Source organism: Durio zibethinus, chromosome 21 (genome assembly GCF_047325235.1).
Source record: "Durio zibethinus cultivar Kanyao isolate XHJ-2024 chromosome 21, ASM4732523v1, whole genome shotgun sequence".
Classification (NCBI taxonomy): Eukaryota; Viridiplantae; Streptophyta; class Magnoliopsida; order Malvales; family Malvaceae; genus Durio; species Durio zibethinus.
The window spans coordinates 1,118,792-1,144,559 of NC_143182.1; the positions used below are offsets into that span (position 1 = coordinate 1,118,792).

General features: G+C 33.9%; 4 protein-coding genes across 10 annotated transcripts; 3 read left to right on the top strand and 1 right to left on the bottom strand.

The window, feature by feature from the left end:
- Nucleotides 1-575: 575 nt before the first annotated feature.
- LOC111305891 (malate dehydrogenase, cytoplasmic-like) lies at nt 576-3,227 on the top strand. 2 transcript variants are annotated; one of them, XM_022903755.2, is made up of 7 exons: nt 576-920; nt 1,614-1,772; nt 1,862-2,037; nt 2,150-2,430; nt 2,552-2,687; nt 2,794-2,905; nt 3,007-3,227. In XM_022903755.2, exons 1-7 carry the CDS (start codon nt 878-880, stop codon nt 3,099-3,101), a joined length of 1,002 nt encoding a protein of 333 aa, XP_022759490.1. In that variant the 5' UTR covers nt 576-877; the 3' UTR covers nt 3,102-3,227. The 2 variants fall into 2 exon arrangements, with proteins under 2 accessions (XP_022759490.1, XP_022759491.1); XM_022903756.2 differs by lacking the exon at nt 576-920 and adding an exon at nt 1,160-1,410.
- A 561-nt stretch (nt 3,228-3,788) lies between these two features.
- On the top strand, nt 3,789-7,896 carry LOC111304577 (P53/DNA damage-regulated protein). 6 transcript variants are annotated; one of them, XM_022901239.2, is made up of 6 exons: nt 3,789-4,092; nt 4,623-4,715; nt 5,067-5,179; nt 5,399-5,666; nt 6,447-6,591; nt 7,482-7,896. In XM_022901239.2, coding segments are annotated over exons 3-6 (498 nt in total). In that variant the 5' UTR covers nt 3,789-4,092; nt 4,623-4,715; nt 5,067-5,095; the 3' UTR covers nt 7,483-7,896. The 6 variants fall into 6 exon arrangements, with proteins under 6 accessions (XP_022756974.1, XP_089606133.1, XP_022756979.1 ...); XM_089750007.1 differs by having other exon boundaries at nt 3,805-4,092; nt 4,456-4,715; nt 5,378-5,666; XM_022901244.2 differs by having other exon boundaries at nt 3,805-4,092; nt 4,456-4,715; nt 5,391-5,666.
- Nucleotides 7,897-10,463: 2,567 nt separating this feature from the next.
- Nucleotides 10,464-12,885, top strand: LOC111304579 (squamosa promoter-binding-like protein 8). Its single transcript, XM_022901245.2, has 4 exons — nt 10,464-10,651; nt 10,924-11,679; nt 12,280-12,449; nt 12,543-12,885. Exons 2-4 carry the CDS (start codon nt 11,024-11,026, stop codon nt 12,692-12,694), a joined length of 978 nt encoding a protein of 325 aa, XP_022756980.2. The 5' UTR covers nt 10,464-10,651; nt 10,924-11,023; the 3' UTR covers nt 12,695-12,885.
- Nucleotides 12,886-21,618: 8,733 nt separating this feature from the next.
- On the bottom strand, nt 21,619-25,768 carry LOC111305893 (uncharacterized). The gene is made up of 3 exons (XM_022903757.2): nt 24,802-25,768; nt 24,338-24,456; nt 21,619-22,274 (listed from the first exon to the last, which is right to left on the bottom strand). Exons 1-3 carry the CDS (start codon nt 25,479-25,481, stop codon nt 21,820-21,822), a joined length of 1,254 nt encoding a protein of 417 aa, XP_022759492.2. The 5' UTR covers nt 25,482-25,768; the 3' UTR covers nt 21,619-21,819.

Here is a 25,768-nt window from a genome sequence, read left to right on the forward strand (position 1 = left end):
TGCTTATTATTTATGCAAACTTGTAGTTAACAGTTTTGATAACACCTTCAGCTTGCTTAGTATTTAATCTTTAATATTCTTAATCTCGTTTCTCACATTATGATGATTATTCATTAAAATGATAAATTTCGCGTGCATGCTGTAAAAATGTTTTCTTTTTATGATATAAAATCATCAGGAAAATTTCAAGCAAATTAAAAAAAAAAATCAATAGGATAAGGTGTAGGTGGAAGAAGCCAACTAATTTGATTTTGTTGTTTATCATATTCATAATATCATAGCATATTGGTATTATGCTACATGGTTCCTAGTGGGAAAAAGAAATTTTCTTGGCTAAATTTCAGTAACATCGTTGGCGTTGAGGAATTAAGGATATTTCATATATTTGATTTCCCCTCCAGTCTAGCAGCTCTATTCACTGTAGTCGCCTGTTAGGATTCAAACTCTATCTAAAACTACCTTCAAAACGGGAGTATTATCAATTGAAATAATCAAAATGACAGGTACCAGGTTTTTGATGACCCGAGTCGCTTCCACTATAAGAACTAACAAGTGATCGCCAGGGCATGAAGACCATACGAAAAACAAACAAAAAGGGTAGTTTCTCCTTTTCATGATGATGCTTTCTTTCTAACTGTTACAGGTTTCATATCAGAACATTATCATCAACCCTTATCTCTTACCTCGATTACTGTCATTTTTTGATCTTGACTCCTCATCTAAATCTTTACCTATTCCCTTATCTGTATACAATATAAATCCAAAACCACAGCCAAGAATAATTTTGCAGTATCATCTGATCATCATTCAATTCATCAACATTACAAAACATTTTTAAGAGCCTCGGAATTTCTCTGTTGAAGCTCCCTTCGATACGATGGCGAAGGACCCAGTTAGAGTTTTAGTTACTGGTGCTGCTGGTACATACTCTTCATTTTTTTTAACGCAGTTGTTTCCTGATTGCATTTTCTATATTTCGAAACCCATCATTGCACGCTTAGTTGTCAATATATTATCTTAATTATTAATATGTTCTTTGTTCTTGACAATCATACAGAAGGTAGATTCTTTTCTTCAGAGTAAGGAGATATTTGATTGTTTTGCATTTCCTGTACACTTCGTTTTAGCATCGGATTGCCTCGTTCTGATCATTTTTGTAGATTCTTAAGCCATTGATAGCATATCTATAAAAAACTTATGGAAGATAGGTTTATATAGTCTTGAATTCAACGCAATAGTTTGTAGTTCTGTTTGTTATTGGAAACATGGAGCACGAACATATTCTTTTGCTTCAGAAAATTTTGGTTGTTCTGTTTTCTGTTGCTTTGTTCTGGAAGATAATCAAGTACATGTGTGGCCTTTTAAACGTAGAAAAGGAGCCTGTGACAGTTCTCGTTACTGGCGCCGCAGGCAAGCTTGAAGCAATCCTTACGTTTTATCATTTTATCATCTCTTTTTTTCTTTGCCATATATCAGCTCCATTTATTTTACACAATAGTACTAGAACAACTTTTCAATCCCAGTACCGATACGTATGAAATCCGATAGATTGTAAAAATAAATAGTTGTTTTTTTTTTTTAATGTACTTCAAAAGGTTTATTTTCTTCAACAGGGCAAATTGGCTATGCTCTTGTTCCTATGATTGCTAGGGGGGTCATGTTAGGGCCTGATCAACCTGTAATTCTTCACATGCTTGATATTGAACCCGCTGCTATGGCCTTAAATGGAGTCAAAATGGAACTGATTGATGCTGCCTTTCCTCTTCTCAGGGGTATGACTCATGACTCAACTTTGTTGAGTGATCAAAAATGTTCTCTTTCGAAATTATCTTATGTTTTCTGGTTTATGCTGTTTTGAAAGGTGTTGTTGCTACCACGGATGTTGCTGAAGCCTGTAAAGATGTCAATATAGCTGTCATGGTTGGTGGATTCCCACGGAAGGAAGGTATGGAAAGGAAGGATGTGATGTCCAAAAATGTATCAATTTACAAGGCTCAAGCTTCAGCCTTAGAGCAGTATGCTGCTCCAGACTGCAAGGTAAGAAACCAGTTACTACTGCCCTTATCTTTAAATGAGTTTTGAGAATATATGCTGTTAGAGATAATGTTGCTTCCTTGAGCTTGATGTATTAATGCTTCTTACCATCCAGGTGCTAGTGGTTGCGAATCCAGCAAACACCAATGCGCTTATCTTGAAAGAATTTGCACCTTCAATCCCAGAGAAGAACATCACTTGCCTTACCCGTCTTGATCATAACAGAGCATTAGGCCAAATCTCTGAGAGAATAAATATTCATGTTAGTGAGGTGAAGAATGTAATCATATGGGGCAATCACTCGTCAACTCAATATCCAGATGTCAATCATGCAACTGTCATACCCACCAATGGTGAAGAGAAGTCTGTTAGAGAGGCTATAGCAAATGACAATTGGTAACAGAAATTCCTGGTCTATTTTGAGAATTGAGACTCTTCGTTTTTTAGAATTTTTGTGTGATATATTCATAATTCATTACCAATGAATAGTTTCTGTACTAATTGTTAATGTTCCTAGGTTGAACACCGAGTTCATTACCACAGTACAGCAGCGTGGCGCAGCCATTATCAAAGCTCGCAAGCTATCAAGTGCATTGTCTGCTGCAAGTGCGGCTTGTGATCATATTCGTGATTGGGTTCTTGGGACTCCGAAGGTCGTTGCTCTTCCTCTCAAATATATAGTTCAGGAATAATTGTTTCCTCTACAACATTCTTGTTCTATTTGTAACCCCATTATTTGCTTTTGGGTCATTTATTCAGGGAACATGGGTCTCCATGGGAGTCTACTCTGATGGATCTTATGGAATTCAGCCTGGCATTATTTACTCTTTCCCTGTTACATGTGAGAAAGGACAATGGTCAATCGTTCAGGGTAAGGTTCCTTTTTGCATAGTCGAACAAATGGCAATGGCCGAGCAACATTTCATAATCTCATTGATTGCTAACTTAAGAATAGTTTCATTGCAATGGCAGGGCTGAAGATAGACGAGTTCTCAAGGGAAAAGATGGATGCAACAGCGAAAGAGCTTATGGAGGAGAAAACACTGGCCTATTCTTGCCTTAATTGATGAAGAAGTGAATCAACTTGATCGTCTTTCCTAAGTTATAATTGGAGACTGATTAATAAACTCATGAAAAATAATAATAAATGGAGAATAGAGTTAGATGCCTTCTCTTCTCCTTCCAATTCTTTATTCAGGCCAAATTATGTTTATTTATTTGCAATGGAGTTTCTTTTATACATAAAAATAATAAAAATAAATCTTTGAATTAATTTTAATACGTCAACTCTTTTCTTATTTTTTCATATAAACACTTTTATATTGCATAATTTACTAATTGATATGTTCGAGAATGCATTATTTGATACATTCGATAATGGGATGATGATTTGGTTAAAGATAAAAAAAAAAAACCTTGGATTGAAACCCAAATATATAAATGTTTACAAAGAAAAAATGGAAGTTAGGAAAATTATCCCCAATTTTTTTTTGACCTTTGTAAAAGATAAGATTAACTACTAATAATAAGTGAAATGTAGAATTTATTAAATTAATCAACAAAAATATTAAAAACCTTTTTAATAACATGAATTTCATAAAAGAGGAATTAAAATTTAAAAAAAAAATCAAATGAAATCAAACTAAAAAGTTTTAAATCCAATTTTATCTAAAAATACAAAAAAGGCCCAAAGGTAATAATCCTTTGATTTGGGCCAAACTACAACATCGGCGTTACTTAAATCCAAGTACGTTTCAAGCCTAGTAGCCGTTTCCTCTTTTATTCTTCTTCTGGCTATGAGCCGACATTGCATATCAGGTTTGGACCTTTGAGCGACATTCTTATTGTCCTCAAATTTTCATCCAATTTTTCCACTCTCACCCAACACTAGAAAAATAAAATCCATGGATTCCACTTTCTTTTCTCTTTAATTTTCTTTGAACCAAACCGAGACGTTTCTCTTTGTTATCACAATTTCCCTCTAATTGTATACGGATTTTGGTTTCTACACAAGAAAATTCTTCCTGGGTTTGAAATAATTGATTTGCAATCTTCATGGTAACACCTTTTTTCCCTCTATTTTCTCTACGTTTCTCTACATATATTTCTCTTTTGCTGCAAATTTTTGTGTGGGTTCCGATTCTTTGTTGTTATTAATTAAATGAAACCTGGATGTTTGTTTTTGATATATGCTTCGTTAATTTATGCTTTTAAGCTATTAAGAGGTAGATGGGAACTATGGTTTGTCTTTCATATGCATTCTTTGAGCACTGTTCAGGTATGCTTTTGGTTTGGTGTTTCAATACTTGGTAAAAGTATATACCCTTGGTTTTCAATCATTTAGAATTAAAGAATTCATATGTAAGCAGAGAATGGACCATTGGAGATATGATTGATGAGCTGTTTATGTTTCATTTATAGGTTTCTATGCTTTGTTATATTTGTCTCCAAATGAACCTGTTCTGGTGATCTTATTGAGAATGAAAGCTGCGACCATAAACAAACTCATATACTTTCTGGTGTAAATCATAATCTTCTGGGAAACTATTTCATATAAACAGCTCGTATACTTCATGGAATAATTGCAGAAGGTTTTGCGACGCAGCTGAGACCACTGTGAAGTATGCTGCGGTTTCTATCACCGGCATCCCTGCTCGTATAAACCCTTTTATTGGATGAGAGTATGTTATTTTGCTTTTTCTTGCTTTAACCAAAAACTATGCACAGATTGATGTTTTATTGCCGTTTTTCTAAGAAGATCACTAGCTGTTTTATATAAATACCAAATTGGAGACAATTCAATATAAAGAGGCATCTTTTTTTTCCTCTCATTTTGTATTTTAATCTTAATATTTAATTAAAATTACTGGCTTTGTTTTGCCTCAATATAAAGGTCTAAAATTGATTTTTCCTCGCATTGTCTCTTACAATTTTCCTTCATTGAGAATGAAAAATTTTTCATTACTTTTCATTGAACCAAATTGAGCAAGTTTCTTTTCAGTTTGTGTGATTGTCAAGTTGTTAAATTTCAGGTAAAGGGTGCTTTTTAGGGGATTTGGAAATGGATGAGACTATGAACCAATTCCAGCAAAGCTTGATTGAGCTTGAAACTGAAGCTGAACATTTACTACTAGCCAGGAATCAGGTAACCCTTAGCTTATAAACTCTCAGTTCCTAGAACAGACAAGTTCACCTAGGTGTGGCCAATACAATTATGCATCTGGGTCAAGAATTTAAAACTCCTTCCATTCCTTTATTAAAAAGTTAAAACAAACTGCCATTTATTATAAGATACAAATGTTTAATTTTTCTTTCCTTCGTTAAATAATGGAATGTGTTAAAGTCATATTAATTAGAAATGCAGCTGGTTGAGAATGATAAAGTGAGGAATGGGAACAGAGAAGCACTTACTGCACTGAGGAAAAAGGCCCGGACAACAAAAACTAGTGTCCCATCTCCTTTTGAGTCAATGATGAAGAATACTGGGAACCCTGGATCAAGACCTTTGGTAAAGGAGGTTTGTGCAACTTGTGGCAACCATGACTCAAATGAGCGGACATGGATGATGTTCCCAGGAACTGATGTTTTTGCTAAGATCCCATTTCATGCTGCTCACATTATTTTGGAGAAAGGTTTGGTGTGCAAGTCAATTTATTTTGTTTAGAAAGTTATACCATGGAGAAATGTGTTATTGTGGATTATATCAGGTGATTCACTGAGAAATTCTGGATAGAGCTTTGTTGAGTAGTTGAGAACAAATTGGATTTTATTCCTCAACATCACTTGCTGTAGTTATCATACTTTTTGTAGATATTTAGATGATTAGGATGCTGTTCTCCTGGCCTTTCTATCATTTTCCCTCTTTTGTTAGTATTCAGGAATAACAAGCTCTAGAAGTAGCTCCTTATGGCTGTAATATTTGCTTATATCATCATTGGGCATGCAAGCCAGCTCCATTGAATTTCCAAAATTTGGGTTAGCAAAAGAGAAGAGATTCTTTTTTATCTGTTAGCTTGCTCCTCACTAAAAAGTCTAGAAAAACAACTGCTATGTCTCTTATGGATTATAACATTGCTAGAGTCAATCTGTAGGTTTGCCACATGCTAAGACAACAAGTTTTGCCGAATTTATTTAAGCATTAGTCCTGTGCTTTCCACATTGAACTTGTAACATTTTATTTTGGGGCTCATGCATGTGTTTTGTCAATGTGAGAAGTTAATATTTTGGCCACTTTTTAATCACCTCAATCAATTCTATTTGCTATTGTTGTTTTCACCAACATTGCTGTAAGAATTGGGGGTTAGAGCATGATTGCAGAGCAGTACTTAATAGTTATTAGAATGTTTTTTCCCATAGTTTTATTCATGATTCATGTGCACGGATTATTTATTCTTGTCCTTTCTGTTATTCAGATCAAGCAAAGCTGGATCATGAAGCTAAGAAACTGCAAAGCTATGTGAAAGAGAAATCTTTTTTGATATCAGAAAAAGGTGTCCTTGCTGATAAGATTAGTCCTGGTGTACTTAGATCCTTAGTTGTGTTAAAAGATAAACCATGGTAAGTAAAACATGAGTAGATATCAGTTTATCCTTTGTAGTAACAAATCATATTTCTCCTATTCTGTGCACTAGCTTTAGTTATATAGGTTTCTTCACTTATATCTTCTTTCTTTTTATGACAACTGCTCATAGACAGCTGACTGCATTGGTTCTTGTGAAAGATGGATTTGTATGATGAAGAAGCTAGTATTTGGCACCCAAAATTTTAGTCTTTTGCTTTTTCTCTATGCAGAAATGAAATTCACATTCTTCTTTTATTCTTGTTGTTTCAGTAACTTATTCTGCATAGAAAGCAGGCTACACGAGGCATTTCTTAGGCTCATGGTTTATTTCTCACATTGTATTGATTTTTGAAAGCAAACATGTTGTGCCTTAACAGATGCAATCATCATCACGAAGAGTGAATTCTAAACGTGCTTTTTTATCCTTTTATAAACTATAATTTTTTGCTGAGTTGTGTGAAGTTGCCATCTCCTTTTTTGCAATGTGTGACTGTCTCTGCAATATTTTTTTTTCTCCCTTCCTACTTGAGTTGAATGTCAGGAAAGGTCAATATCAGGTTTTGGGACCATTTGGATATGTGCTTTTTATTAGAGCTGTGAAGTTTCGTGACAACTGTTTTAGCAATCAAGGTTACCTTGTAATGCTATAAGCTTCTTTTTTTAATGTGGTCCTCTGCCCCCTCCCCTCCTCCAACCCACCAGCCAACAACAAGAACAAAGGTCACTTCTACTTGTGTTTTAGTTCAAACATAATTTTGTGTAATGGTGTTTTTCCTAAGCTGATTTATGCTCACTATCACTGTTTGTTGTGCGGCCAGTTAGAAAAGGTGTGGCAGATAATAATCTGGGTTATTGATTGAGAGTTCGTTCTGCTCTTTATTTTCAGATTGTGAGATCTGACTGATGTGATGAAGCAATCAAACAAATGAAAAGTTATTTTTGGGAGTCAACATTGCTCTTTATAGGGGGGTTGGCAATGAAGTTGGTTGGAATATCTTTTGAGCAGAAGTGTCTTGAGAAACTTGAAGGAACGTGGATGAAAGTTATCAACTGCTACTGATTATGATGACTATGCTGTGAATGTTGGTTTTATAAAAACATGAATGTCTTCTTTGAATCTGTTTTGTTATAAATGACTGAATGGACTTCCTCTGTCAAAGCAATGTTAGCATTAGTGGGGTTATAGAGAAACGGTTTTCGACTGATTCATTATCTGGACTGAGTTCTCATTTGCTCAGATTCACTTAAAGCTGCGAAATCTTGAAATGGACAAGCATGATGTGTTATTTCTTTCTGATGCACCTATTTGTGTAGTTGCATTATTGTTCTTGTGTATCTTGTATTGGCTAAGTTGTTAGTTGAAGAGATGTTGACGGGGCAAAGAATATGGCATTGCATGATACAGAGTTGCTCTTGGCCTGTTCTACTTTTTCAATCGAATTATTTTAATTTGTAGCTGCTGGGCTGGCAATGGATTTTTTTCTCTTTGTTGTCAACTTTAGTCGGTTGACATGCGAGTGTTTTAACCTTCATGTGGCAGGCAGGCAGGCAGGCAGGCAGCCAGCCAGCCATCTTTAATCTTAATCTGAAGTTTTAGTCGAACTTATAACAAACATATCCATAGGTTATAAGAAAGTTAATGTAATTATTATGATGAAAAATTAAGAAAAAATCTCTGACAAAGCAGTGGGCATTCCGTACAGAAGAGTCAACGTCTGTGTCAGGCTTTCACCATATGCAACCAGACGATCACTGTACTCTCTTGTTTTTGGACTATTATCTCCGCATTTTCATTTTTCTTTTCCTTTTTAATTTTTATTTATCTTTTTCTTCCCTTTTGCATTGCAATATCAGTTTACTCGCTCTGCTTGGGCTAGTTGTGTAACATTTGGGTGTTGTTCTGCCAGCGCGTGTCCGAATCGGTTCGATGAAAGCGTGTAGGGGCGTGGCTTCGATATAAACAACAAAACTTCTTACAGCACTGAATAATACATCGTACGATGAAGATACGATCGGCTTCTCCCTTGTCTGCCTCCAACAATGTACCCTTCTCTTTTTTATTTACACGATATGCCCCCTCCTTCCCCGTATTAATGCTCACCTTCTCCTCCGCCCCCCTAAACGCCAAAAAACAGATCATGTCCGCCCCTCTAGATGCTAAATCGTAGATTCTAAAACCATTTTTCTGAAAAATCCCGGTAAGTGAAAATGTAAAATGTAATTATATATAGATGATATTATTGTTGTTGATTGATCAGTAAATACGCGAGAAGCTTGCTGTAACAATGGATAAGTTAACAAACATTCACTCCCCCCTTTTTATTGATTATTAGACGAGAGAGAGTGAAGGAACTTTGAATGCACTGGGGACAGTTTTGGAGAAAGGTCAGTGCATAACAAATTTAGCCAAACCACTAATTAGTCCAGGCCTGCAATTTACAGTGTCCACGATTATGAGACAAATTTCCCTGATCTGTGTTGATTAGAAAGCTATGACATGTTCCATTTTTTTTTCTCTTTTCAAGAGAGAGTGGGGTTGGGGACAGTGTCGGAATGGTGGGTTTAAACTTCTGCTCGACCATGAAAGGTTCCTTCTAATATGTTGATTCCAAGCACTATTTCGAACAGTCGTTTTCACCTATCAATTACACTTCATACAAGGGGCTATAGGTTCAAAGAATAGAGACCATAAGTAACAGTAGTATTACTATTTGTTTCTGAATCAACATCCCCTTTCTCGCACTCCAAAATTGACATCCCCTTCATGCAAGGGGCTATAGGTTTAAAGAATAATATTTCAAATTTTTAAACCTTCCTAGTACCCTAAGCAACGGTTTTTCGCCATGCAATTCGATATGGTCATGAGTTTGAATTACATTAAAAAAAAACACACGCACAAGTCACACCCCATTTGTATAGTCATTTTGATTAGAGTTTCGACCGATTATTGTCTTGGCTAACTTGGTCATGTACTTGTCTCCTACTTTTCTTTTCTTCTTCGTTTACCCCATCCACCACTTTCCCAAGCAAAGCACGTCACTACCCAAATAATCGAGTTTAGAAATAGTAGTCTTTTTCAAGGATGGAGCATGCAATTTGGCATACAATCGTGAAGGCCACTGAGGTTTGGATTATTGGAGGTTTAGACAAGCAAACCAAATTTCCCTGGCCACCCACACTTTATAGGAAACGACATATTATTGTACAATATTGAACCCAATATTCAAAGTGACCAAATCACACGCTAAGGCTTTATTATTTCTTTTATCTTTTGTTTTTTTTTTTCTCCCCCTTTAAAACCTTAAATCGTGTTAACCTGATGATCCCTTCTGGCTTCTCGGGCAATTGATCAAACAAAGGTCAGTGGGACCAGAGGTTTTAAGAGCACCGCGTGGCGTTGCACTGCAGAGAGGAAACCAACCACACGGTTATTACTATTAGCATTACCATCCTTAGACTGAAACCAAAAATATGCCCCATTTCCTAACTAGTTGGACTAGGAAAAGATCAGAAGAAAAATTAAGCCAAAGCCACGGCCAGCTCCTACCTCTTTCTCTTTCTCTTTCTCTCTCTTTCACACTGGCCACTCCCCTCTATTTACCAACCTTTTTACACGGAATTTCATTGCACTGTTTTTTCATTGTGCCCCCACAAATACGTAGCCATCACGTGGGTTAAACTGTAATTTCCTCTTCCAAACTCACCAATCACTTCTGCACAAGCCGCCTCATAACCCAGTTTCCCACACTCACCTAGACAGAAAGAGCTAAATCGAAGTTGGCTTTAAGCCTTTAAGAGAGAGAGAAGAGAGAGAAGGAAGAGTTGCATTTTAAGGCACTTTAAAGAGACTAAACTAAAGACTAAAAATGAGTGAGCTTTAAAGACTAGAAGATATAGAAAGATTCGAAAGAGAGAGAGAGAGAAAGAGGGATTGGCTTAATGAACATGCCAAAAGAGTGGAGAATTGAAGAGTTGAACTCCCTGGGAATGGCAAGTTGAGTTAGGGTTTCGAAATTCGCATCCACTGCTTCTAACAGAGTATAAGCCTGTTATAAGGTGAGTGTTTTTTTTTTTAAACTCCTTTGCTTTCTTTCAGTTTTTTGGGCTAAAACCACCTTGAACGCCAACATGTCCCCTCCCCCAAAAGCTAGGCTACTAGTACTATTCTTTCTTACCACACTCTGAAAAGTTAGCCATTAAAACCCCCGAAACAACTTTTCTACTTGTCTATCCCTTCAATTATCTCTTGTGAAAGCTGACACATTTTCCATCTCTTTCCTTTTCTCTCTCTAACTCTATGCTTCCCTTGTTGTTGTTGTTGTTGACAGATCATTAGTTGCAATAGTACCGACAAAAAAACGATACCGTAACCTCGCCGGAACAAGGGAAAACAGAGGGTTTATCTTGCAATTTGGCAACTTCAACAAAATGTTGGAATACGAATGGGGAAACCCGTCAGCAATAATACTATCGGGTGAAGAGCCCAACCAAGAAACCGACCCGAACCGTCAGATTTTCGATCACTATGCCACCACCACCACGACCCAGCAATCTTTCAACGACACTCTCCTTTCCCATCAACACAGCACTGGCTTTACTCACCAAAACCATTTCCATAACCCTAACCAACCTCAAGCTCAACCTCATCCCCACACCCATCTTCACTCCCTTTATGACCCACGAGCCTACTCTGGCGCGTCGGCTTACTCCACACCCCACCCTTCCTTCCTGTCCCTGGACCATGTTTCCGGAGCCGGAGGAAGCGGAGGTGCTTACTTTCTGGTTCCGAAGACGGAGGAAGTTTCTAGGCCTGTTGACTTTACAGCGAGGATTGGACTCAACTTAGGTGGCCGTACGTATTTTTCCTCTGCCGAGGATGACTTTGTAAACCGGCTTTATCGCAGGTCTAGAACGGGAGATCCCAGCTCGAACAACTCCCCCAGGTGCCAAGCTGAGGGTTGCAATGCTGATCTTACCCATGCTAAGCACTACCACCGCCGCCATAAAGTCTGCGAGTTCCATTCCAAGGCCTCCACAGTCATCGCCGGCGGTTTGACTCAACGATTCTGCCAGCAGTGCAGCAGGTTGAGGAAATTTACTAAAATGCCATTTCACTTTTGCAGTAATAATCATATAGAGTGTTCGATAAGCTTTGTGGAGTAGGAATGAGGATAATGATTGTGTTCCGAATGACGGAAGTGCCCCTGTAGAGGCCTGTGAAGGCTAATGATTGGCTACCCCGTACGTGGGGTGATCCCGAGGGCATTTGTGTCCGTGAAAGTTCCCTGTTCTTCCCGTTTACGTACCGTTTGCTTTGCTACTTATAGTATTAACTTAAAGACACATTTGATTAGCATTAAATTACAGAAACACCCTCTACATGCACTCATATTTTCACTTTCTGGAATAAGTTTCACCGGAATCTTCTTTTTTAGTAGTAGTATTTTTGTTTCTTCTGCTATTTTCTTGTGAATATGGATGAGGATTGAGCTGACCAGAGTGCCCCGGCAGTTATATTCTCAGATCAATGATTGGTTCCCCCGTACTTGTGGAAATCCCGAGGACATTATCGTCTGAGCATCTTGCTCTATTGTGTTGGGTTTGCTCAACTCGACTCAAAATCAGTTGATAATAACAGCACTGCTTAATTTCATTAACGTTGGGGTTCTTAAAACTTTCTACAGGTTTCATCTTCTCTTAGAATTCGACAATGGAAAGCGTAGCTGTCGAAAGAGATTGGCCGATCACAATCGTCGCAGGCGAAAATCTCAACAACAACCCAACAATCAAGAAAACCAGACGCACAACATCCCGCTTGAAAATGGCCGCAATTCCACCTCTGATAACCCCCCAAGTCTGTCATTTTCAAAACACTTCTCCATGTCATATACCAGGAAAATAGTCTAATAGTGATAAGATCTTTTTTTTTGGTGATTTTTATATATAGGGTCACCGCCGGATTCTGGGATTCAGTCTTCTTCATCAGTAACCGTGGCAGTTTCGCCACCGCGAATGTCATTGGATTGTTTCAGGCAAAGACCTTACAATGCAACGGCATCTTCATCATCATCAAGCACACTTTTTTTCTCGGGTAATTAGTACTAATAAGTAGTGGCATTGAACAATATGGAGATCGAAGAGAAACCAAGAAATTAGCTTTTGCAATAACAAGTTGAATGTCTCTAGTACTATTCTTCTCCTCTCTTACCTCAGAAATTTCAATGTTTATTATCAGTTGGTGTTATTAGCTTAAATTTTAATGTTTAATATCGTCAACAAATTTGGACTAATTGAGCATCTAACATATTTTATTTTTTTCGCTGCAATATATATATTTGTTCCAATCATTATGTAACTAATATTTTAATTATTTGCAGTGTTTGTATTAATTAATTCTCTGCACGGTATAAATTTTACCGATGGTAAAGTGAAATTTTGGTTTAAAAAATTTTCTTTTGAGGTGGTAAATTTAGTCAGGAACAGGCTGTGTACTTTGCAGGTTTATTTTTACATTTTGGGAATGGAATTACGACCTTTTTATCTGGTACTGGAATTTACCCGGAAAATGCAATGTACAACTGTATATATGAAGAAAGAGAAGAAAAAAAAGAATCCAACGGAACAGCCGAACAGGGTACGAATTTTCTAGGAAAATGGAAAGTTGAAGGGTGGGGAGGGACTAGGGACTAGAGAGGAGAAAGCAATCAAGTTTGTCTCCTCCATGGAGGCTGGCCGTACCAAAGCAAAGTTATCATGAAGAAAATCAATCTGATAGTTTCTAATTTCTCTCTCGTAACATCATCATGATCATCATCATCGATATCATTATTCATTTGTTTTTGGACTTGGGAGAGTGGTAGAAACGTTAAAAAGAGGCCGATTGGGCTGGGGTCGACTCGAGACGAAGTATCGCCTTGCTAGATCTCAACGTTTATGATTTGATTTGATCGATCCCAACCCGTCTATAAATTGCTCAAAGGAACCCATTTGCTATGTTCCCTGCCTATCGTCTCAACCAAAGTGATTCAGCTATTGATATGACCCTAACACTAACTATGTTGCTGCTAAATGCTGATTTAATTTACTTATTGTTTTAGACTATTCAGACCTTCTAAATGCGTAGATTAAACTTGAAAGGTTAAAAGTTCTATATTTCGGGGTTAGATTCGGGAAAAGTAACATATTCTTGCCTGAATTTTTTTTTTTGTATTTTATTTTCTTAGTTTAATTCACGGAGCGTGCTTTTTAATAGTGTAAAAAAAAAAAAAGAAAAAGAACGAGAATAAAAAAAATTCTTCTTCCCTTAAGATTTTGTAGATTTTGAAGGGAAAAAAATTTTATCTCATTTGTCTTTATTTATTTGAATTTTCGGATTATATTATCTTTTTATGTCTCCTAAAATTACAAAATAAATATGATTTTTATTATTTATAGTTTTAATAAGTATTACGTTTTTTTTTTTTTAAATATAGTAGATATTAAAATTATATTTTCAAAATTTTAAAATTTTAACAAAATTCTTTTTTTAAGATAAAAAAATGTAAAGGATTTTGAAATTTTTTTTCAAAATTTTGAAATTTTAACGAATATCTTATTTTTAAGATAAAAAACGTAGTGAATATTAAAACTTTATTTTCAAATTTTTAAAATTTTAACAAAAATCATATTTTTTAAAAATAAAAACATAATTCTTATTGCTACTCATAACAAAATTAAATTAAACCTAACATACCTTTATCTAATATTATTACATATAAATTTTAAAATATATTTACTTAACATTATTACATATAAAGTTTGTTCCATGAATTTCACTCTTGAAAACTTCGATTAGAGGGTTTGCTTCCCCTTCTAACTCTCACTTTGATCTTATCACGAAAATCGATTTACCTAGAGATAATTAATGTTAAGATAGGAATTAAAAATGTAATACTATTTTTATTAAAAACATAAAAAAAATTAAAATTATTTAATTTCAACAAAAATTATAAATTATTCGCATGTCATATATTATTCACATATAAATATCATAAATATCACGGGTTATTCATTTATCATAAAAAATAATATAGTAAAAAATTATATTAAATAATCATACATATTTTTAAATCACAAAAAAAAAAAAATTACATTCTCTAAATCTATAAATTAAAAATATAAATACATGTTCTTAACGATAAAATGTTGAATTTTTTTAATAAAAAAAAATTTTAAAGCCTCAGTGCTCGGCCTAAAAACTTTTTATTGTCCGTACAGATGATAGGGTTTAGTTAAAAATGATAAAATAATGAAGTTAAATGATTGTGATGTAAAAGGGCAGAAGATGGCTAAGGAAGGCAAAGCATGTTTGTTATTTTGATTTTCTCCTTCTTGTCATATTGGTGGGTTGATACTGACACGACATTCCAGAGATGAAAAGTTGGCACTTTGCTCCAAGTGATGATTACAAAAGTTGATGATAAGATCTTATGTTTGTTTTTATTCAGATGCGCATAAAATATTATGTGTTATTATGTGGGTTAGTAACCTCTCGGGTTTACGTTTGTCTTCAAGGTTTAAATCATTCGGAAACCTCCTTGCAACTTCGAGGAAATTAATTGTGGGTCCTTCAACTTTTTTATATTTGTATCCATTTCGATGTCACTGTTTTAATCAAGTTTTGTTTTCGTCTCAAAATATATTAAAAAACTAATTCGCACCTTCTAAGAAAGGAGAATTTCCCAATTCTGTCACATTCCAGATTGTTTTATTTATATTATATATTAATAAAATGTAGTTCCATGTAGAAGAAATTGTTTTTTATAGTCACACATTATATATATATATATAAAGAAAAGTTGAATACATGCATGCTATTGCCATTATATATAATTAGAAGTAATTCGTTTATGGAAATCATTCATTTAGTCTTATATTGAAGAGATAACATTTCGCTTTTCTTCTATTGGAATCGTATCTTTTTGTTTTATTTTATTCTTATTGTGCATGTATAAAAATTAAATTAATAACATTGTTCTCCTCTTGTCATTTTGGTGATCAATTTGATAAAATTCATAGGCAATATACTAATAGGGTTGGCAACTCAATTCAAAATCGACGGATTTTGACTTAACCCGATCAGACACAACTCTATAAAATCTTTTTTTTTTTTAATCAGATTTTAGGTCGAGTAGAGTTGAATATTATTAATGGAGAATCGGGTTCAGGTTTTAGATAAATTTGATTTAATCCGACATGATATTATATAAAAAATTATTTTTTAAAATTTTTTATTTATATATATTTATATATTTATATTTAAAAAATAAAATTTTGTATTTTTAAAATAATATTTTATTAATTTCAGATTGAATCGGGTACAATTTATATAATGTCGGGTTTGAATATAAAAAATAAAAAAAAATTAGGTCAAGTATGAGTACCAATTTTATGTTTATAAAATTGAGTCGGATTCAGAGCGAATAAAAACCCGTCCCACCCCAACCCGTTGCCAACACTATGTATTAAGGAATAGTTCAAGCACTTTTGACATGTTCGGATTTTCTTCATATTAATAATCTTGAAGATGAAATTAAGTTTTATATTTATATAAATAATAAATAATAAAATATTTGAAAAGTGTCGAATACATTAAGATAAAATAAAAGGATATGTCACTTATAATTACCTTATTGCAATTAATTAATAATAATTTCATATTGTATAGAGTTCAAAAATGATATAAAGTTGACGCTTTTATATAGTAGTTTCTTACATAATTTTTATTATGATTGATTAATTGTATAATCATAATAAAAAATTAGAAGTGAAATAATTTAAAAAAAAAAAAGTGTTACATAACGTATAAGTATGTATGATTGTCCAACATCAATTTTATCTTAAATGATTAGATTAGCATTTAAAAGAGATTAGATTAGCATGTAAGAAGTCGACTTACTTAAGAACTCCTACACCCCCCCAAAAAAAAACTAATTTAACAAGTGATTAACTTTAATTTTGGAATTAAAATTATTTTAATTGATTAAAACTTTGTTCTATGGCCTCCAATTAATTCCAAGAATGTAAAACTGTTGTCTGTGAATGATATAACATATAATCTCATAATTCATAAATATATATATGTATGTGTATGAGGCATGGATTTTTTTTTTATCTAACTTAAAATAGTAATAATAGTAACAGCATTGTTTTAGTATTTGATTAAAAATGGTTAACCGAGAAAGAGAGGTGAGTGATGGGCAGTAAATATGGGAAGCAAATGCTGTATGTCTGACGTCACTCGTGCGTGTAAATATAGGTTTAAATTATTCCTTTGTTAAAACAAAATTGAATGGGGCCATTCTCTTTCTCTCTATATATCAGGTGCATCTACGTATTCCAGAGTTGTGAATCTAGCCGACAATATTAATTTACATTGCTCGTACAATTATTTTATTTATTTTTTTACACAAGAGGTCATAATAATAGAAGAGAAATAATCATATGTGAATTTGAATCCTAATTTACAATTAGTAGACACTATATTTGAAACAACTCTCTTTAAATAGGTTTTTTTTTTTTTTTTGAAGGCTTAGGTGTCTATTAAAGTAGGATTTTTTATCTTAATTTTAAAATATCACTTCTTAAATATAATTATATAAATTAATTAAATTCAAATTTTGAGTACATTAATTAAATATATATAAACATTTTAAATTTGTTTTCTTAAGAACATAACAGAAACTTTTTATTTTTAAAAAAATCAAATTAATAACTATAGCTAAGCTAAAAATGTCTTATTATTTAATAAATATATCATTCCAATTTTAATGTTTGTAATCTTTTTATTATCTCAAAGTTATAATCTTATTTGTGAAAAAAAATCCTCTAATCAAATAAAAAAATATTTTTGACTAAAAATTCATGAGATGATCAAACTCATTCTCGGCTATCAACATTAAAAGAGAAATAATAGCAAAAGAGATTTGGTAACTGTTTGATTAGGTATACCAGAAGTTTGCAGTAATTGAAGTGTAGCGTAGGACAAGAGAGAGTTGCTTTTAACGAAGGAAGTAGTGGTACTAGTAAAAAAGGCTAATTAGGATGTGGTATCAGCACATGCATATGTTTTAAGGTGGGGACATGGCCCACTTAACTTACGGACTCAGCCTAGGTTTTAACCCATTTGTTCCTGTTCCCAACCCACCAGCTTAATTATGTCAAATCTCTAATATGCATTTTACCCTTCCTAAAAAATAAATCTGTATAAATTATAATTTACATTTTTTTTTTTTTTTGCAAAGAAGATATTATTAGGGGGATTAAAAACAGTGGTCCAAAAAAAAAAGGAGAATGAACTACATTTCTTTTTCTTTCCAGCTTTTCCTGTGTTTAATCGGACAAAGGTTGAAAGCAACGTTTCACACATTGCTTCGCGGAGGGAGTGCAGCAAATCCCATCGCTCCCCATTCTCCAGCTTTGTAGGGTCCCCCCATACACATCTTTTTCCTCATTTATTACCGCTGGGGCCTACCCCTTCCCCTCCTCTGGCTTTATGGAGGGGAAAATGGACTGGGCCCCCATCTTTCAATGCGCTACTAGGGACTCAGGTTGCTCTAAGCTACAAGCAACACTACAAGCAAAGCTCGGACAGTGTTAATGGAGGAAGGGGAATAGTGAATACTTTTAAAAGCTTTGGCTTCCACGTGGACTCCCTCTTTTGGTTTAGCAGTCATGTAAAGTGGGGGCCTCTCCTGATTTGGCATGATATGTATTTGCAGGGTTCACGTGCAGTGAACGTGATCATTGGTTGAGGGATTGTCCTTCGTGGGGACTTTGCCAAACAGTTTCGGGAGCCATTCTAATTTGGTAGCTAGCTTCGCTATGTGTGAATGAGAGAGTTTTGCTCCACTCCTTTTTTCTTGTTGGTTGGGGGGTTACTTTCGATTTCGAAAGACACAAAATGTGCGAATCGTGAGAGTCAGTGACTCATTCAGTTGTTGTTTTATTTTTTCTACGACAAACATCATGAAAAATTATCTTTAATCCATTTAATTAGTTGCTGTAATTCATGATTTTGTTGTACCAATCTTATCTTTATCTTTGCAAGTAAGATAAAAGAATTTTTCACTGAAACCAAAATTTAATTTAATTGATTAATATAATTATTAAAAAAAATGTTAAGAGTAGCTGATTTAATACCTGCGTTTAAACACTCAAAATTTTATAAAATTAGGTCAATTCATTTTTATCATTGAGACCGAATACTTGCTTTCATAAATTACCAGATATCCGTCATAAAAAAAAAAATTAACTTCTGAAATAAATGAGATTATCCTAGTAAATAATTGATTTGAAATTACAAAAACGAACTGATGTGATTCCAAAAAATCTCGAGTGTTAGTTAATGATTATTTTTCAAGTACTTTTAGCATTTCTTTGATTATTATTGCAATATTTAATAAAAATTTTAAATCTTAACATTTATGATTTTTCTCGGATTCCTTCTTTGTATTAAAAAAAAAAATCAAATGAACTTAATCGTATTAACAATGAGTCGCTGCAGTCGTGCTTTCCTTTACTAAAGAAAGAAAGTAGGGTATTATTAATTGGATACGGTAGGTTATCAATCTGCTTAAACCTGTGCGGCAGAACTCAAAGTATGCTCAACTACTTCAAAACGAGGGGACAAATGGGCTATGGTGCTTATAGGAAACACTTTAATAGGAAAGAGAGAAATATAAATGGGTAAGATACATCTCATTTTTAAATTTTTATATTATATATATTTTTATATTTATATTTAATGAATATTTTAATATATTTTTATTTTTATTTTCATTAATATTTAATGAGTATAAATAATCATCATACTCGTAACTTTTTAAAAAATAAAAAATAAAATTTATTTTTAAAATTTTTTTATTTTTATCTTGTATATTTAAATAATTATTTTATAAATATATATTATTCAATAAGAATATATTGATTCTAATTAATCTAAAATAATAATTTATATTATTTAATAAAAATTTATTTATTAAATATATATAAATATTTATAAATGATGATTATGAAACGAATATTATATTATCTATCCCCATTTTTATACCTAATAAAAATTTAAAATTATACTAATTTTTATTCTTATACCTATAATATAATAATCATCATCATCTCTATTAGGATAAACAACCAAATTTTTTATTAAATATGGATAAATTTGACATATTTATAAGGAGATAGCATCCTCAATTGTCTTAGATTTATGATCAATTATTTAACTTGAAACCTAAAACAATAATTCTTTTTCTTTTTCTTTTTCTTTTTAACAAATGGAGCCAAAATCTAAAAGAATAAGAAAAAGAAACATTGTAAATACTAGTAATTGAATCTTAATTTTAGCTAAATTTATTTTCATATGAATCATTCGGGTTAACTTTTCGATTTCAAAATAATATTTATCATGGTATATGAACATTAGTATTAAAATTTAGGTCAAATTATATTAAAAATCCTTATAATTTGTAAAATTTAAAATATAATTTTTATATTATGTTACGCTATTTTGATTTAATAAATTTAATTTAATCACTAATTTTATTAAATTTTTATCGTTAAAAATATTAAGGTAACCGTGAACTTTATCATTGTAACATTTAATTTACTGATGTGACCACTAAAGAGTTTTCTCCACTCTTAATCAACTTAATTCTCTTATATTGACTTGGTTAATTAATGTGAAACTGGATTATCATCAAACAGTATGTATAATACAAATTATTTACTAAAAATTCCATAGAAAGTGATGGGAGGGGGGAAAGGGTGGATGCAAAAGTGGTCACCAAGATAGAGACGATAATGGATGCATGTTATTTGTGTGTGGATTTTCGCTTTCCACGCAATGAACGTTGAAAACACATAATTCTAAAATGGCTTGATCGCTAAGGAACTTTCCGACAAGAAAACAACCAGTCACTTGATCAATCACAGAGCTGAAAGTTGATAGCAATACACGTGCCGCTTATAGCAAAATAAAGCTTGTCTTAACTTTATAGTCGTGGGAATACACTTTGAGAATAACTCAGCCGGGCATGCAGTGGCAAATCCTTGTATGCCTTGATTTTATCTTGTTTTGGATGATTATTATTATGTCTTTTAAGACACAGCTTTTCAATTCCATGTGTTCTTTTTTACATAATGCTCTTCGGAAATGACATTTTCTTAAAATTAAAAATTTTAGAAATTTAATTTAATTAATTTATATAATCATTTTAAAAAAATTATAGACTAATTTTAAAATTTAAAATTTTCATTTTTTTAATCTTTAAATTAATTCCTTCTTTATAAAATAATAATAATAATAATAGAGAGCAATTAATCACCTGCCGCTGGTAGGAGTGTTGAATGGTTTAGTATAGTTTTATCCATGTGTTCTCTCTGATTTTTTTTTTCTAGTTTTTAAAAATTGTATTCTTATCAAATATTTAAATTTAGTAAAACAATTCATCACTAAGAATTTTTTTACACTGTTTTAGCAAATATTTAAATAATTATTTGTTTTAAACAATATAAAAAATTCAGTTAAATGATAAAAGTAGGTATAACACGATTTTTTTATGAAATGGTTCCACTAAGATTTCATTTTTAAATAAAATAAATCCCTTTTTGATTTGGTTTACAATATATACGTAGATATATATTGATAAATGAAAAAGCATGCAATATTCAGCAGATATCCATTTCAAAAATGAAAATCTGGGTTCAGCCCAACACATTTACTAGCAAAATATTAATGCACTCAACCATGGCCTAAAAAATAAGAAATTAAATAAGCAGCGCCGAACTCAACCTGACTTCTGTTGCCCCAATTATCAGGTTATGCTCCAAATCTCTTTTACGAACTCTGAAATATTAAACAATCATCAATTATATATTTAAAGAAATTAATTTGGCTACCTTAACAATGTGGCCTAGAAAAAGCTCAACACTCAACAGCAACAAACAATCAAACTTCAAAATGAATCATAAGGAAAGCTGGCAAATTCTTGAAATGCATTTATGAACTTAGTTATTCTAAAAGAATATCCCTAAATATGATTATAAAAACATTGTGAGAACATTGTTCTGACAATTGTTCTCAATCAAACTATGAATGTATTATACAGTCCAGCAATCAATATTCAAATGTCATCCTAGAAGACCATGCAACTAAAACTATTACAAGCCAATATATAACAGGAATTTCAAAGCACGTGTGTTCCCTCCAAGGAATTCCACAACTCCGAACACTCTTCTTCCTCTTCTTTAGCTTTCCCTCTCACAGACAACATTCCAAATGCTGAGCTTGACGCTTGCATGAGATCTAACGTTACTTGAGCACCGGTTTCTGGAAACCTGTCCCAGCCGTGAGGCTCAGGTAATGAGTGGTGCTGCTGAACTGCTATAGAGCTGGACCCAGGATGGGCCTCTCCTAAGTCTTCCATCGCATGGTGGTGCAAGTGCCAGTCTCGATCAAGTATGAGCTGCCGAGCCAGGATGGCAGCTCGATTTTCTGCAATCAGCTCGCGTAAGGCAGCACTAGATCTTGAGGAGAGATCAGATGGGGAGATCCAGGAATCGGCCCTAGGTGACAGAAGAGAGAGAGCACATTCTGTCTGCGACGATAGGTATGGAAATCTCCCAGTCATCAATTTATTATCTGTTGAGCACATAGATATCATAGAAACATGTTCAGCTTTCTGAGTTCATAAATCACGTAAGTTTTTCCACTACTTTTATCTCAGGTACAATTCAAATAAAATGATTTAACATGATCCAGAAGGGCTTGGCCTCTTCATCGTCAGCAGCTCCAAGCTTAGACAATGAAGACAGTCGTGCTGATAACATGAACAAAGCTCCAGAAGCACTTTAAGTGCTTGCTTTAATACAAGGTGAGGCTATACTATATTTAGAGAGTAAATGTTTTCTTTGCAATTTTAAGTAATTAAAAGAGTAACAATGTTTAATATTAAATGATTCTGTAATACTAAAAAAAATCATGTGTAAACACAAGCTGATATGAAATCCACAGGAAGAATATCACAGAAGCAGCACATACAAAGCATGTACCTTTTAGGCTCACCAATTTATGTTATTAGAAACCAGCTCACTGCCATTTATACCTCAACAAAAACATTTGAGAAATCAATACACCAAACCTTGTTGAACTCAATTAGTCGTTGTGGTAATCTAGGGGACAAATGCAACTTGATGATATATAAAAATGAGTTTTCCCACATCATCGTACATAGAATAGCATTATCACCTGGCTGGTCTTGGTTTCAGTAACAAGATTATTAGGCAATTCTTTAAGCTACGAACCAATGCAGATGAGAGTTAGACCAAAAAGGTTTGAAGTTGAAACTATAGGGACAAGGCTAAAACTCTTTTTACCAATATATATAACAGAATATTCATATCAAGTTTAGGTTGGACTCAAGTCACGATATGTGGCTTAACAGTTTCCCTCTTCCCTCTTTCCTTTTTTCGATGGTTGGCTTTTACCAATGTCTAATGGAGTTGTGTTGGGGGGAGAGGATTGAAAGCATTGGGGAAAAGCTTTGCAAGGACACAGATCAAATGAAGTGCCTTACTTTAATGTTTTTCTTATCCCAAAGAAAAATCAAGAGTTTGATTAAGGCATGAATGTAAAATTAAAGTTAGAAATAAAGACCTAAATGTACTAACAATACTAAAAAGCAGAATAGATGGCATATCTTTGTGGTAAAATTTTAGTCTCTGTAGAAACTGCTGCTCTATTATTGCTTGAGCTTTGACGAAAATCATTTTAACTAGTGTTATCCCCATACCTTCCAATTGTAACCAAACCCCGAAATTCTTATTTGAAGAGAACTTAAGCTAGTATAACTTAAACGCATGAACATAAATTTTCAACTTAAACCATTTTAGAAATGCAGGGCTGATCTTAAAAGTGTTAAGATATCATTTTTCCACATGCACAAGAGAAAAGTGAAGTTTCTCTTTGGAGTAAAGCAGTCTGATTAGCAATTTAGTATTAGCAAATATTGGTTCAAACGAAACTTATTTTCAAGAAACTCCAATTTTCTTTTTTTAGTTATTATTATTTTTTGGAGAGCAGGAGGGCCAAGGGGGTGTAAATAGTACTTTAAGATTTTGATTTTGATTTCTCTAACTTTGGGTACTAAAAAGGGCGTAATTAACATTAACCAGCTCATGGCTTGTGTCATTGTCATTTGTCAATTGAATATCAGCATCTAATCGACCGTCATCCTCATTAGAACTATAGGGATTCAATTCTACTGTGAACAGTTCAACAAAGAGAAACCTTAAGTCCTTATCCAAATTAAAAAGGAAATCAAAGGTAAAGGAAGAACCTAAAGTCTCAAGAGAAACAAAAAACTTTATCCCAAGTTCCCAACTGCAGAAGATTCATAACAAAATGCATGCCCTTTTCTAATTAGTAAGCTTAAAGGGCTGTATGGGTACTTTACTCTCAATTTGCCTTTCCAAAACTCTGATTATTCAACAGGTTTTTCAAAAGCAAAGTTGATTTTTCCCGAGACATAAAGCCTTGTGCATCTTGGAAAAGCACGATTAACATCCGCTAATGCAGTCTTGAGGACTACTAAAATAATAATAATAACGTCACATGTATATCATGCAGAAAAAAAAATTCCATAAACAACACTAGGACAATACATTAAAGAATTGATTAAAAAAGCAAGTAAAAATACTATGTACCTTGAGCAGAGTTCCTGGAAGCAGAATCATGAGAGCTTTTTCTTCTACGCTCATTGTGCCCTGCCAATCTCCTTCTGCAACTCCTCTTCGAGTCGTCAAACTCTGACACCACATGAAACCTATGCCCATTTGCCCACTCATCCATCAGCTCATTAAAATACCAAAGATTTCTTACTACTTTCATTTCCTATCACCAGGCAAATTTGACCAATACGCATACAAAGATACAGTACAAAAAAATGAGAAAAAGGAAGAAAACGAAAAATCAAAACATTTTTCACTATTCCTTCTTGGGTATAAATCATTAAAAACTATTACCTATTATATGAAGTAGTAGTAAAAAACCCAAAAAAAAGTACATAGAGATAAAATGGGACATACAAAATACTACTACTACTTTATGTAAACTTTGATGGCATATTTTTAGCCCTAAGATGGAAAAGGACGAGAATTGAGAGAGTGACCTGCTACACTGTTGACAAAAACGTTGCTCTAACCCTAGCACCACCACCTTGGGTGCTTTGGAGTGCATCTCACAAACTTTATGCCTCCGGTGATAGTCTTTAGCATTGACCAGTGCAACGTGGCATCCTTCAACTTGACACCTTGGTACCGTCGCTGGAGGCCCCATCATGGCTGTCGATGAGGAAGGCCCAACTACAGCATTACCGCCGTCACCGCCATGATTATTGTAATAGGGTTTACCTTTCTTGCCAATGGAGAACCCATCGGCCATGTGTCGCTCGGTCAGAGCTGTAGAATCCTCGAAGTATTGCCTCTTGCCAAGCTTCAAGCAAACAAGATGAGGGTCCGGGTGCATATGAGACCCGTCGCCGGTGTAAAGAGAGTGTTGCTGGTTCAAGTGGTGGGCAAGAGTAGCATTGCCTTGGTGAGGAAGGTACATGAGCGCGTGTGCAGTATTCGCCTCAGGGAGAGTGGAAGAGGAGGTAGTCTGCGCTCTGGTGACGCTGGGGGTAGTAGAAGTAGCAGTGGCGTACAGGTTGAAGTTGCTGGTATTATTGTTGCTTCCCCAATCGAATCTTGTAGTTGTAGGATTAAGCTCCCGAATGTCCCAAGCGAGATTAATGTTGTTATTACCAGTTTGCCCTCGGTTCCCCATGAACATATGCCCGCCATTTTCCATAATCTCTGTCTTTTCACTTGCAGTTGGAGCTAGCAGTGTCCGTAGTGCCTTTGCCTATATCTATCTATTTATAATTAAGCGATAACGGTCGATAGCTTTGGGTTTGGGATACCTTTTTTTTCTTTTTGCTTACCTTTGCCGGTTTTGCGTACGCAGAGAGGACAGAAGCATCCTCTGATTGTTTTACACAAAAGAAGAATTTTTAAAAAAACTTCAAAGAAATAGAGAGAATAAAGAGAAAATAAATGTGCAATCCAATGCAGGGAAAAACTGCAAGTTTTACAGAC